The 14,077-nt window shown below is 48.4% G+C and overlaps 5 protein-coding genes across 5 annotated transcripts; 3 read left to right on the forward strand and 2 right to left on the reverse strand.

The window, feature by feature from the left end:
* Window positions 1–828: 828 nt before the first annotated feature.
* Window positions 829–7,566, reverse strand: GL50803_0017392 (Kinase; the record flags this gene model as incomplete). Its single annotated transcript, XM_001706159.1, has 1 exon — window positions 829–7,566. One exon carries the CDS (start codon window positions 7,564–7,566, stop codon window positions 829–831), a length of 6,738 nt encoding a protein of 2,245 aa, XP_001706211.1.
* A 154-nt stretch (window positions 7,567–7,720) lies between these two features.
* Window positions 7,721–9,208, reverse strand: GL50803_0017391 (putative Maebl; the record flags this gene model as incomplete). The annotated part of the gene is made up of 1 exon (XM_001706158.1): window positions 7,721–9,208. One exon carries the CDS (start codon window positions 9,206–9,208, stop codon window positions 7,721–7,723), a length of 1,488 nt encoding a protein of 495 aa, XP_001706210.1.
* A 151-nt stretch (window positions 9,209–9,359) lies between these two features.
* Window positions 9,360–10,319, forward strand: GL50803_007664 (Intraflagellar transport protein IFT46/ FAP32; the record flags this gene model as incomplete). Its single annotated transcript, XM_001706156.1, has 1 exon — window positions 9,360–10,319. One exon carries the CDS (start codon window positions 9,360–9,362, stop codon window positions 10,317–10,319), a length of 960 nt encoding a protein of 319 aa, XP_001706208.1.
* Window positions 10,320–10,428: 109 nt separating this feature from the next.
* On the forward strand, window positions 10,429–11,970 carry GL50803_007663 (uncharacterized protein; the record flags this gene model as incomplete). The annotated part of the gene is made up of 1 exon (XM_001706154.1): window positions 10,429–11,970. One exon carries the CDS (start codon window positions 10,429–10,431, stop codon window positions 11,968–11,970), a length of 1,542 nt encoding a protein of 513 aa, XP_001706206.1.
* An 82-nt stretch (window positions 11,971–12,052) lies between these two features.
* GL50803_007662 (RNase L inhibitor) lies at window positions 12,053–14,077 on the forward strand (the record flags this gene model as incomplete). The annotated part of the gene is made up of 1 exon (XM_001706153.1): window positions 12,053–14,077. One exon carries the CDS (start codon window positions 12,053–12,055, stop codon window positions 14,075–14,077), a length of 2,025 nt encoding a protein of 674 aa, XP_001706205.1.

The following is a 14,077-nucleotide window of genomic DNA, read 5'->3' on the forward strand; positions in this document are numbered from 1 at the left end:
GTTGGTTGTGGATGATATAACGAGGAGCTCCTCTCTTTTAGTATATCTAAAACCTGGCACCTTCCCTGGTCGCTCCGCAGGGGTGTGCTCAGCTGAGTGTGCACACCCGGGAATGCTTGCTCAGTCGGCCTGGGATTCCGCTTACTCACCATGTACATCGTCCACCAGTGGCGCCTCTCCTTGGTCTTCCTTCACGGTGGGTGAAGCCCGGGTCGCCGTCTTTTTTAGATGCCCCGTCTGTCAGGGGCTGCCACCGGGCTCTCCGCTGGCTGGGCCCTCGGTGTCCGTCCGGCTGTGTCCCGGTCCAACTGGTGGGTAGAGGCAGGGGGATTGCTGGGGCAGTGAGGACCGAGTGGGTGGTGTCCATCTGTGCCCCTGGGCTCTCGGTGGGCCATTGGGGCGGTGGGTGATTCTCGCTCTGTTTGCTGCAGTGGTTGTGTCTGATCTCCAGCCCGCGCTGCACGAGATATAAGCCAGGCACCGACGATCACACTAGGTCCCTGGTCGTCCCTCTGCAAGAGTAGAGGGGAGCCCCTGTCTGCTGTCACAACTACCCCACCCCCAGGCGGGTCCGGCAGCACCACAATGAAATCTTCAGCATGCACATTTTCTGCTCGTGTCATCGTAGTTTAGATTGTGCATATCTTAGTTATACTAAACTCTACTTCATCAGCCACTAGAACTAGCATAGCTTGGAGCAGCGCTTATTTACTAACTATACTGATGTGTGCTTTACAGCTACACAGTAATCCACATAGAATACTAATCCATGTCAAGTTGCAAACTACTAAGGTTAGCGCTCATACTTCTTACGGTCCCTTCATGGCCTTAAATATCAGAACTGCCTGTGCTACACTGCCCAATTGATGTATTGCTACTTGTGACGCCAGAGGCTTTATTGACATGCATTGTGGATGGAACAGTGGATTGTATTGCTAACAGATTTGCCAAGGGAGCCGATTGGGCTATATCGGAAGCACTATGAGTGGAAGACGTATCTGAAATACTTGAAGGAGCCTTTGCTTCAACCACGTCTGTAGTTATCTTAATAGTTGATGTCTTTTTCCGTGAGTCTACATGTGATGGTGTAGACGGTGAGCTGGTATTTGATTCCGCTATGGGGTCGTCTAAATTCGCTGGTCTCTGGTCAGTACTATTGCCAAGAAAGCACAACTTTGGTATTATGGGGTGTGCACTCATTGTTTTCGACTGAAGATCTGTATCATCGTCGTCTTGGTTAACTAAGCGAATGCGTGTGATTGGTGTCTTGATACCTGCGGACTCTTTCGGAAGGGACTGCAAATTTAGTGCAGGAATTACTAGAGGGCTCCGTGGAGAAGTGGGGCGCAGCTGTGGCTTAGCATCGCTACCCGCTGGAGTCCCTGTCGAAGTGCTACTTTCTCCTTTCACAGTGAAATCATTCCATCGCGTCAGTTCGTACTGGATTGATGCATTTATCCAATGCAGTGGAAGATTGATGCGCCCTATCAAGAGAGTCCTAAGTCTCCGCAAGAAGAGACCCCTGGGGAAGCTGGATTCCTGTTTGCTAAGAACACACGGGTCCCATGAAATATGGCGCCCATACCGGTAAAGAAAACAATAGTGTGCGGTTAGTAGTTGAATGCGGCACAGATTGAAGCCTTGCATATCCACCTCAGGCCGTGTACACTTGCAACAACAGCACATATATTGTGAGGTCCCATGACCGATATCTGGAAAGATAGTAGGCGGGGGGTATGAGTATCTGTACTCTGGAGTAGAGCCGACTAACGACTCTTGCATGCTGTTAATAGGCTCGTCTGCAGAAAAGTGGAGCGTAGAAAGAGTAGGAGGACGGGCCTGTTGCTGTTGATTGGATGGCGTAATTGTGCTGTTATTAGTAACAATACTTGTTGTGCGTAGCTTGCTTAAGGATCCTGTTGTACGAGTTTGGCGTTTATTACGCATTAGTATGATATCTGAAGCATTCTGCTGGTCATCTTCATTGTAGGGCTCATAGTAGAAGCTGTTATTCCTACTCACTATACTATGTTCTCCGTGAGGTTCATCATCGACATTGTCGTCATCGATAGTTGTGCAAATCGAGTCATCAAAGATGCTTGTAAGACCTCCTACATCCTTTAGCTCTTTGCGGATCTGAGACGCCACAATACAATCCTCCAAAGAGCGTGTAAACATCCTATCCCGATATAAAAAGCGTTGCTCAGCCCCCATATCCTTGAAAATCTCTGGATTCCCTGTTTCAGTCGAGCTTTCTCGTTCCTTAAGACTGGTCTGCTTCTGGTGTCCTTCTATTCCTGCGAGTATTTTGCCTATAGCTGTTCTATTGTATAACTTGTTCCGCTGGATATACTTGTCATTCAATGCGGAATCAAGGGGCTTCTCCGGTTGCTCATCAACTACGTCTTGCTCTCTTTCAGGCTTAATACTACCAGAGAGATCAACGCTCTTCTGAGACATAGCGCTACTTATTGAGGCTTCTTTTGCATCCAGTTCTCGTAGTACCGGCGAGCTCGGCTCTGGCCTGGCATGAAATTGTTGTTGTTGTTGTTGTTGTTGCTGTTGCTGTTGAGGCGATTGATTTGGTGTGGACTTAGTATTCCGCGTGGGAGAAAGCACGCAGCTTTGTGATGTAGCTAGAGTGGAGAACTGGAAGGCGTTTCCCGGTAAACTACGTGCAGACGGTCTCTGTGAAAACGCCTTTGACTTCACCTGATTATGATCTGCAAGTGGAGCAGAGGTCATACTGATATGTTCAATTTCAGAAATTTCTTGAATATCCAGTTTGATCCCTGAAAGCGTCTTTGTGGACAGAGGAGGGTTGGAGTACAAGGGGTTAGAGAGCGCCTTAATCGGAACCGATGCAGACGATTTGTGTTCTGAGAACCCAGCAGTTAATTGATTGAACGGGGAGCTTGCGCGACTGCTTTCTAATGACTCAGTTAAAGAAGAGCTAGCACTTTGCGCACTAATGTCAGAGTGCTGAAGCATATGCGGTTGACTTTGCACTTCTGCCACGGGAAAAAGAGGCCCAGGCTGGAAACTATTAATATCATCTTTTAGATAGTATTCTACGTCTCTCTCATTGCCCAGGGTCTCTGAGAAAGACCTGGTAAGCATCTGATACCATAGTCGCGTTCCCAATTCATAAAAGGACGATCCTACCGTTAGCGTAGTTAATCCATCAATTACGTTTTGCAACTGCATTCGCTTAAGCTTTGCAATGATGCTTCTAAGCGTGGGGCACTTTCTGATGGTGTTGAGGGTCTCCTGATCATCCAAATCGAAAAACGAGTTGGCATTATGGGCGTTTCCGTGAAGCAGACGAAGAGAAAACTCGACAGCATTCTGGGAGCTCCCAATATAAACATCCAAAGGGGATATCTTTTCAGACCAATCAAAATTATGAATATGGAGAATATTTTTCTCATCGACAAGGGCGTGAAGTACATTTTCAAAGGAGTCGGACAGTATGGAGTCAAGGGTGTTCGACTCAGGTCCCTGTGAGCCATTCCCAGCCACACCATACTCTTGTCTCATAGAGGCATAAGCGTCGAGAAGAGGATGCTCAAAGCGGGCCGTGCTTTTGCTATCCAGTGAGGACACCCGCAAGTCGGGAGCTGAGAGAGAAACCTTGAGCGGTGGCGCAGAAGAGATTGGAGCCTGTTCGTGGGTTAGACTGCGCTGATATTTCTTGAGAAGCTTCTTGATGTAGTTGAAAATATGCTTACGACGGGGATAGAGGGATGCAGCCGACGACGCTTCAGCGACGAATTTCGAAGAATTAATAATCGACAGCAGTTGCTTGCTCCTTGTTCGTTCATTCAAAACAGGCGACGGAAGCCTGTATAGTAAGCTATCGGGGCTTCCATCATATAGTGATTCTGAGAGTACCCGTTCCAACAACGTTTTGACATGACGTGCCTCGTCCATTAGAGATACCGAGTTGCGCCTCACATTATCAGTGTGGAAAGTCGGCGAGGCTTTGGAGACCGTTTTCCGGTGTTCAAATATCCGGTCAACCATACAAATACCTGTGGATTTTCTGACCACGTGTGCCTGTGCAATCTCAGGCACAGTAATATATACCGACTTATTAAACTCTGTGTCCGACAATAAATCAGATTGCCCTTCAGAGTCGAGACTAAAGGACATGTGCCTGTTCAGAACATCACTGCTACTCATTGGACTCTTCGCTCTATTCTTTGAGCACAGCTCTGTTTTTGTTTTAAGCTTTTCTGAAGCGATGATGTGGGCATGAGTATTAATCTTCTCCCCACTGGTAAAGTCATCTATGCGGTAACCTGTATGATTGAGCACATCATGTTTGGACTTTCTAAATAGCTTAGAAGAGAAGAGGGCCAGTGTGTTAGCCAGCAGAGGAATATCGGTGCACGTATAGATCATACTGTTGTCAATGGTGCTTGCAGTGATACACTTGCTATTATTAGCCAGCACGTATTGTCTGCGGCGCATAATTATCAGCATGTGAAACCGTCGGAGCTGATGGTAGTCTCTCTTCGCTTCTCTCCACAACGCACGGATGTTCCCAGACTTACTGGTCGCTACGGAGTGTGCGTGAGACAAAACAGAGTGCATCGTCGTTACACTGATGTCCGAAGTCCCCTTTGCCGGAATGCTCATTGGCAGCTTAAATTGTCTTGGATTGACAGCAGGATGATACATGCATTCAAACAGCGTGTATCTGTGACTTGGAATCTCGTCTAGAAGACCACACAGCAAGTCGGTAATCAGCAATCCAAAGGTTCCACAGAGAGCAAAGGCTTCTTGGCTATACCTGTACAGAGGGGTTCGTCTGACCAAGCCTGTGAGTGAATGAAAAAGCATAACTCCTGTTTGCCAAGCGTCTGCATGTACAGCTGAAAACAGGGAATGAGCCCTGTGTGGGTCGTGGTCACTACACGTCTGCATAACAGCGCGAGACTCGGGAGAAAGAATAGTCGGAGTCCCTGTGGAACTGCTAATAAAGTAGGTATTCCTTGGCATAGCCGGAAACGTGTTGATCTGTCTAATAGATGAGAGGTAGGATTGTAGTGCCTGCCCAACCTTGTTAGTCTCTATCGTCTCCTGAATGAAGTCTTCAATGCGGCTGATAGTGGAGAGAAGCGCAGCGTCTCGTTGTGACAGTGAGCTATTTGAAGTCTTAATTGAGCAATCAATGGCTGGCACCAACAAGGAGTTGTCAGCAGGGAAATCTGCGTCTAGATGGGTATGACCTTTGCATGTTTTCTCTGCAAGTCCAGTTCCATCGGGTGTTAAGTCAGTCAATTTCAAGCTCAGCGCGTCAGTGTGAAAAGCTTTTTGGAAGGTTGCCGCATGCGAATCATCGTCGAGCAAAGGAATGTCTACACAAGGCTCTAAGTTGCCTAAAAAGGCGTCCTTTTGGTCATCCAAGGAAAGAACCAGAGTAAGGCAAGAAGAGTGAAGCGCTCTTGTCACAGAACTTTTGTCACTAGTACGTGCAATATGAGCCGTATCAATGCTTGCATTGGGCTTTGCAGCAGTAACTGTTGCTTGTCGTAAGCTGAGAGTAGTATCCTTGCATGAAGAGTTGTTTGGTTTAATACTTATTTTGTCAAAAATAGGCTCCGACATATCAAATGATTGTGTCTCGTAGATTCCAGACATCCTGCATATCCCTATACTTCCATTAAGGGTGTCCATATCTATTTGTGAGGGCTTCAAAGACTGCTGTGAGTCGTCCAGCTTAGCTGCCTCAGTGCATATGGCAGTGCCCTCTTTGACTAAGATGTCAGCATTGAAGCTAAAGGCCGACGAAACTAAGTCGGCCTCTCTCCTAGATGAAGCATGCACACAGTCAGAATCCATAGAGGCTACTACATCATGACCCAACAAAAGGCTGCCTTCGTCTTCTTGTGGTAAAATACGTTGCCGCACAAGGTCATTAAAAAAGCATGTAAAGCTCTTGCGAAGAAGAGAAAGGTGTCTATTGTATATGCTTTTTAGTGTCTCTAGGACGGTCTGTGCTGTTGGTAGTCTGACCCCCTCTTCCTCGAGGATGATTGCAGTATCAAAGTCACTGATCTTTGCACGGTAGGGTGCAGTATCCGAGTCCCCTAACAGATAGTACGTTATATCTGATGACTCTTTTAGTGATTGAAGTCTGTACCGAGATCCGCTTGGAAGCAGCAAAGGAGAAAGAACGTTGTCATTGAGGCGAGAGGATATACGTGTAGGCCCTCTGGGCATAACAGTGGGCGGATTGGCGGCGGTTGGTAGTGCATTTTGTAAAGGAAGCTTCAAAGAAAGTGGGGGTATATTGTACCTATCTTTAGGGTCCCTCCTCAGCGTATTCTCAATTGGGTTGCTATGAGATGGATCACTACTCAGAGCAGTACTTGCCAAGGGAGTGCTGGACTGAGATTGTACGGTCCCAACTGCAAAGTCACCTATTGTGCCTGAGGTGCTAGTAAAGAACAGGTCGGTCGTTCTGGGGACCTTCCGTGGAAGTAGCTTACTTGCAGGAGGTATCGGTGTCTTGAAATTGCTTTGAAGATCGGTGGTGATGATGATGTTCTCTAATTTGATATCTTGGTGTACAACGTTGCAGAAGTGCATGTAGCAGAGAGCATCGACAACCTGATAGAAGAGTATCATGATCTTCTTTAGATCTGCTGTGCGTACAACCTCCTGGAGGGTCCCCCCGTCACAGTACTCTATTATGAAAACGAAGTTATCATCATAGTTCATGGTGCACCGACCTGTGTTCTGATAGCGTGGAGTCAGGTTGGAGTCCAATTGGGAGCTACGGGCCGAGTATTGTTTGAGCTTACTGCCAGCCGATGGCATACGTCTATGGGCAAGCTCCGATCCCTGGGTCAATGGTTTAGCAATACCATTAAGAGCCATCGGATTGTGCAAAAGAGGCTGCAAATCGGAGACAAGCTCTGGTTGTAGCATCCCCTTGGCGTTTGAGAGTTGATCAATAATAGATTGATACTTGCAGGGAAGCTCACATATCAGGTTGACCTGCTGTGCAATAGACAGGATTGTCTGAACCCACGGGGGCAAGCTTCCCGGTGTTACGGCGTACTGACCGGCAAACGTAGAACCAGGAATTAGGGACTCCATAGAGTTCTCCACAGAGCAAACATCAGCGTAAATAGGGTGATGCATCACCTCAATGAGGTTAAGAATAGATGGGTGTGCGGTGGTCAAGAAATCCATGACCCGGGAGCAATTCCAAAGGAATTTGTCCGCAGATTCCTGGGTTAAGAGCTTACGCCTCAGAGAAGTTCGGTTGATCATGCGCATGGCTGCTTTTTGCTCTGTAAGCGGGTTATGGCATAGTCTCACGTTGGCATAGGCACCCCGACCGATTGTTCTCTGTATGATCCACTCGTTAATGCACACGTTCCCCTGGGCTGTCGTTGTAACCCAGATCCGATCCTTGACTGGAACTCGAAGCAGTCCTGGCAGAAATGGAGCAGAGATGCCTGTCAAAAGGTGGAAGACGCCTGTCGCTGACTCTGACGTACTAGATGTGCTGTCAGTACTTGCATGGTTCACTTCATGCAAGGCCATCCTTACCGCAGTTGGGAGACAAGACCAGACGTACTTTTAAAGGTGTACTTTTAAATTGGACGTCCTCCGTCAGTGAGACGGCAGAAGCCCAAAGAGCCGAGAGAGGCATTCGCCTAGAATCTCTATCGTCGCCGTTTACTTAAGAGTCTTGTGATTACCAGGAAATGCTCCGATCTCTCCTATTAATATTACGGATAACTATCGCATACGCTCGCCGGACACGCTCGTCCTCTTCGGCCTCTGCCATCTTTCTGCAACGCTCAACGAGCTCCCTGGCCTCTCGTTGATCCTTGAGAACTGCGCATTTATCACAGAAACTTTCAAACTCTTTTTCCTTCTCTCTTGCTAACCTCAATTTGGCAATTTCAGCAAGGGTTTCCGTGGCCATGCGCTTTGCCTCTGCGCGCTTCTCCTCAGCCAGCATCTTCTCATACTCCGCCTCCCGGACATGCTCAAGATGCTGCTTTTGGTTGTACTCTAAATCGGCCATCTCTTCGACGGCCTTACGTGCAAACTTGTCTGCCACGTTAAACTCGTTTATCTTCCGTGCTTCATCCTCGAGTTTCTTGTATTTTGCTGCACGTGCTTGACGCGCCTCCTCCGCACGTACGTTAGTGATATCCTGGCCCTCACACCTGAGCATCGAGTTAATGCGCCGTTCCTCATCTGCCTTAATCTGTTTGGCCACAGCTAGCTGAGCTATTTCCGTGGCAGCAGCCTTCTTCTCTTTCAAGCTCTTCATCCGGGCCTCATGGATGGCGTGTCGTTCGTCAAGTTTTTGTTGAACCATCTGGATCTCTAAGTCGGTAGCCATCTCTTCAAGGGCGCGAATGTTGTCCTGTTTCTTCTTTTCTTCAACCTGCTTGTCAAGGATAGATCTGCATGTCATATTTCGTCTACGAGTGTCTTCGTACTCTTTTCTATGGAGTTCCTCGTCGAGAGCTTTCAGCCTCCGCATTTCCACAAGTTCATTCTCTCGTTCACGGCGTTCCTCTTCGCGCTGGTATTGGCCCTTCTGCGTCTGGGCCAAGTTCACCCTATCGACACGCTCTCGTGCGGTCCGCTGTGCCAGTGCCTTCTCAGCATTGGCATCCACTTCTTCCTTGTAGAGTCTGTACGCTGTCTCCTTTTCCTGCAGCCCCTCCTGAAGTTCGGCTTGTCGGCGCTCTTCCTTGATGCGCTTAGTCTCTGCAAGGTCCTTGAGGCAATCTGCCGTTATCTTAGCACTGCGGAACATACGCATGTAGTCATTGTCGAGCTCCTTGTGACGCCGGTACTGCTCCTGGACAGCGTCAGCCTTTTTCTTCTCGCGCTCGAGCCACGCCTGTTCCAGCTCACGGATCTCTTGCTCCTTTGCCGCTTCTTGATCGGCCATCTTTTGCAGACGCGCCTGGCGCTGATCCTCGATCGTATTTTTCCAAGTTTTCGTGCGCTCAGCTCCTATCTGCGCCCTGATAATGTTATTTCGGTTAAAGATTGTGTCATCGCGGCCAGAGACAGACTCTGTGGGATAAAGTGGGCCAGCACGGTGCCGAATCATGTTCAGATCGTATTGATCCAAAACGATCGGCTTATTGGATTTGGTCATGCGTTGTGTGATCTTCGGTTTGGTTGCAAACAGCGTGGTATCGGTGTACGGCATGGCGACAACAACTGCTATGGAGAATTTGTAATTTATGTTTTGTAAATAAAATTGCTAAAGATTAATTAGGACTTTTAAATTAAATTGCATATAAACTAGCACTTTAAAAGATGGCAAAAAGTTAGCACGCTCTGGGATACAGGGTTGACAGATGTTCAAAAACAGGAAAACGAAAAAGGGGAAGGCAGACGAGGTGCTTGAATATGAGGGAGCGACGTCACTTGAGTCTAACCCCGTGGAAGATTACGATGACCGTGAGGACTCGAAGGACCAGGACTCTCCTACTGCGGGAAGACACGGCAATCCAGGCCCTATGAGCCTCAGAGAGATCGACGACGCAGGCTACAATATCCCCCTTCCGCCAGAGCCGGACCACGTTGATCCGTCCATCAAGAAAATGAAAAAGGGACTCGCTAAGATGTCGGAAAAGGAGCTCTTCAACCTCTTTCACGCATTCCAGCCTGTTGAGCTGAGCCTCGAGACTATATACGTTCCCTTTCTTCCAGACTATACTCCGTCCATCGGTGACGTGGATCCATTTATCAAGGTGCCCCGGCCCGACAACAAGGTAGAGGCACTGGGGCTTGTTGTCTTGGATGACCCATGCATCAATCAGTCAGATCCAACAGTCTTAGGGCTTCAATTGAAAGACACGACCAAGGCGGTTAATCTGGACCTAGAGGTTGATCTAGGAGCTAGCGGAGGAGACACAAACAATGATCTCCATGTGCGCAAGGATGTGATCAAAATGGTTCCTTCTGCAGACGACCCAGTCAAACAAGTTACTAACACAAAACAAAATGTTAATTCATGGATCCAAAAGATAGACGAGCTGCACGACAAAATAGGCCACAACGCTGAATATGCATATTCCCTGCCTATCCCGGACACAATAATGAACCTTTGGGAGCCCCAATTCATTGAGTTGCTAGAGAAAGTGGACCTACCAACTGCCAACATAGAGCTATCTACAGAAGAGTACGCCCGGTTGGTGTGCGCGCTTCTCGATATACCCGTGGGGGAGAGTCTCATCGAGTCTCTTCACATGCTGTTTATAAATTATCTGGACGTTCAAGATAATTTGAAGTTAGCACAGCACGGTATCCTATAACAAGCGTCCTTGTGGCATCGCTGCCTCTTCTTCAGCGTATAGACAGTAAACACCTTGCATATTATGGTCGATTACTCAATGTTCAGCACGCCGATATGAGCAAAAAACAATGGCTCATAATAGTATGAAGCTACTTCCCGGAGACTCCCTCTTTGCTGAGACTCCCCAGGGAGAGATTCTGACCGTCAACGTTTTCTCTGGGCTTCTTGAGACACCGGGATGCATTGTCCCTCTGCGCAGACCTTTGAAACTAACTCACTCTTCGGCACTCCTTTTTTCCTCATCGAACAATACGCGTGTCAATGTAACCTCTGCGCAAAAGCAGAAGGACCCCTGGACGTGGACAGCTCCATACCCCTGCGCTGAGCTGAAAGCGCTCTTCCAGCACATTATGTCTGTTGCTCACACAGGCCTTGTACCTTGGGTCGGTATAGTAGGGCCTCAGTCATCAGGAAGAAAGACCATTCTGTACACTTTGGCTGGCTGGCTTACTCGAGCCGGAGTAACCACCATAGTGGCTGACTATGACCCCGCTGGAACAGCAGTGGGGTATCCTGGGACCATTTCAGCTGCACACTTCCTTGTAGGAGAGGAGCCCGGGTCCATGCTTTGTACCTGGGGTGTATGCTCCTTTTGCGACAGTAGAAAGGCCCCCAATTACCTTACAACTACAATTCAAGATCGTATCTTTTCGTTGCTCACCAATCACGATGTTCGCGGGCTCGATAAGCCAGTAGTTGTCCTTTATCGAATGCGTGCATATCAAAATACAATTGAGGGTCGCCAACAGCTGCATGCCCACTTTTCTAATATGTGGTCGTTCCTAGAAGATCGAGTATATACTTACAAGGCGCCAACATTTACTCAGCCCCAAGGCCCCACTGGGGCGACGATGGCCCACTTTAATAGGTTTATGAGCGAACTAAAGGATGAGATAGGCACATTGACATACCTTCAGGCTATTAAGCACTTTGGAAAGTATATTCCCATTATTATATCCACTAGAAACCCCGTCCAGTTAGGCACATTCACCATATCACGGTCCACAGAGGACAAAGCCAAAGACCCTTTGCCCCAAAGCGCCCCGGTGCCAATTGTGCACGTAATGATCGATCCTCTTTTGAAAGATGTAACGCCAACAGCACGAATGCAGCAACAACGTATAAAGGAACACTTCTACGGCTACAACTGGCAGCTTGCCCCAATGGTTCTCAGGTTCAAGTACGCTACACGTGTCGAGAAGGCCATGCCCGATATCGACAAGGGTGAGCAGCATGAGTTTTGTAGTATCATACAGCTTATGAGAGACGAGGACACAGACTACGCACGCATTCTTACCCACCAGGACTTTACTGGCGCTACGCCAATGAACCTGCATGAGCGAGTTTGTTACGTACCAAGATTTCACGATGAAACCCAGGGTGCGGAGATACTTGGACAGCACGAGGCAGGTAAGCTATCAGAGTTTTTGGAGAGTGAAGAAGGTGCTATAGTTCTTTTGAATGCAAACATCATAGGTCTTGCTGTGATTAAGGGGTATGAAGCCCGTGATGACGAGCTATACCTAGAGATCCTTTTGCCAACAAAAACAATTGTTTCTGAGATTATGCTGCTTATTCTCACAGAGCACTATGCTGGCGGATCCCTATGAGGCATCTTTGTTCGAGGACAAGGCAGGGCTGGGTAAATAATTAGAAACTTTAAAACAAATCAGGGTGTCGGAGTCGGTCTGAATGTCCGGAAAGTCAAAGAGCGACGAAGTCACGCGCATTGCAATTGTCAACAAGGACCGGTGCAAGCCGAAGAAGTGCAACCAGGAGTGCAAGCTACTATGTCCCGTCAACAAAACAGGGAAGCGCTGCGTTGTTGCGTCCTCAGAGGGCAACAAGACCGCCATGATATCTGAGAAACTGTGCATAGGCTGTGACATCTGCGTCAAGAAGTGTCCCTTTGATGCTATAAGGATCATCAACTTGCCATCGTCCCTGGACTCACAGGTCTCTTATCGCTACGGCATTAATAGCTTCAAACTGCACCGCGTACCAATACCTAAGCCTGGGCAGGTCCTGGGGCTGGTTGGAGAAAATGGCATTGGAAAGTCAACTGCGCTTGGGATACTCGCTGGAAACATCAAGCCCAACTTCGGAGACCTCAAGAATCTTGATCCAGACTGGGAGGAAATCGTCCAGCACTACAGAGGAACGGAGATCCAGGCTTATTTCATGAAGTTGAAGGACGGCGAAATTAAGGCCGCACATAAAGTCCAGTATGTCGACGCCATCACCAAGACGGATAAGCGCACTGATACCCTGGCCACCATATTCCAGAAGCGCAAGAAGAAGGCGCCAGAGCTTTACAATCGTGTTGTGCAAATGATGGAGCTTGAAAACCTGCTTGAACGTCAGCTGGGGAACCTCTCTGGCGGGGAACTACAGAGGTTTGCCCTCGCTTATGTAGCCATGCAGAACACGGCCATATATCTTATCGATGAGCCTTCGTCCTACCTGGACATCAAGCAACGCCTGACGGCGGGAAGATTGATACGATCCTTAGTTGAGAAAGACCTGGACAAGTACTGCGTCGTTGTTGAGCATGATCTGGCTGTTCTGGACTATTTGTCAGATTACACCAGCCTGCTGTATGGTAAGGCGGGTGTTTTTGGGATCATTTCGATGCCATCCTCTGTCCGTGAAGGCATTAACATATTCCTTTCTGGATACCTTCCATCAGAGAACATGCGCTTTCGTGACGAGGCCCTGAAGTTCCAGGTGACAGACAGTGTAGAGGAAGAGGAACAAAGGGACGCCAAAGGCTCTGAAAAAAGTCGTATTCAGACGTACCCTGCCATGGAGATATGCTTTAGCATTACTAAGTCTAACGGGTCTAACTCCGACTCGGACTTTGTGGAAGACGACCCAGATGTCGCCAACCGTGTGCTGGATACCGCTGTTATCCCAACAGATACCAACGACGTGGTTCCTACCTCGACTCTATATGATAAGCAAAAGGCTCGAGACTTTAGTTTCCGTCTGCGCGTAGAAGCAGGGCACTTTGAGTACAGTAAGATCACGCTGTTGTTAGGCGAGAATGGAACTGGTAAGTCGACCCTTATAAAAGCATTGGTTGGGGCTGTTCAACCCGTCGCCGTTGAGGGCTTCCTCCCTACCCTACCGTTTTCGCTGAAGCCCCAGACAATAGCTCCCTCGTTCAAGGGAACCGTTCAAGAGCTATTTCTAAGTCGCATCGCGGAAACGTACAACCACTCTGGCTTCCAGGATGACGTTGTGAAGCCACTAGACATCAAGCACCTCCTAGAAAGGAAGGTCACACAATTGTCTGGTGGTGAATTGCAGCGTGTCGCCTTAATCCTGGCTTTGGGGAAGCCTGCAGACGTTTATCTCATTGACGAGCCCAGCGCCTACCTCGATGCATCACAACGCCTGGTGTGTGCAAAGGTTATCAAGCGGTTTGTCATAAACACCAAGAAGGCCTGCTTCGTTGTAGAGCACGACTTTCTGATGGCTCTTTATCTGGCCGATAGCGTAGTAGTTTTCACAGGGACGCCTGGTGTAGATGCCGTGGCCTGTAAGCCCTGTGGTGTGACTCAAGGCTTCAACAAGTTTCTTTCAATCATCCAAGTAACGTTTCGCAGGGACCCTGAAAACCTGAGGCCCAGAGTCAACAAGCTCAATAGCGCGAAGGACCGTGAGCAGAAGATCAGCGGCCAGTACTTTACCAATTTCACTGACGACACATAA

This window comes from Giardia intestinalis, chromosome 2 (assembly GCF_000002435.2).
Source record: "Giardia intestinalis strain WB C6 chromosome 2, whole genome shotgun sequence".
Classification (NCBI taxonomy): Eukaryota; Fornicata; order Diplomonadida; family Hexamitidae; genus Giardia; species Giardia duodenalis.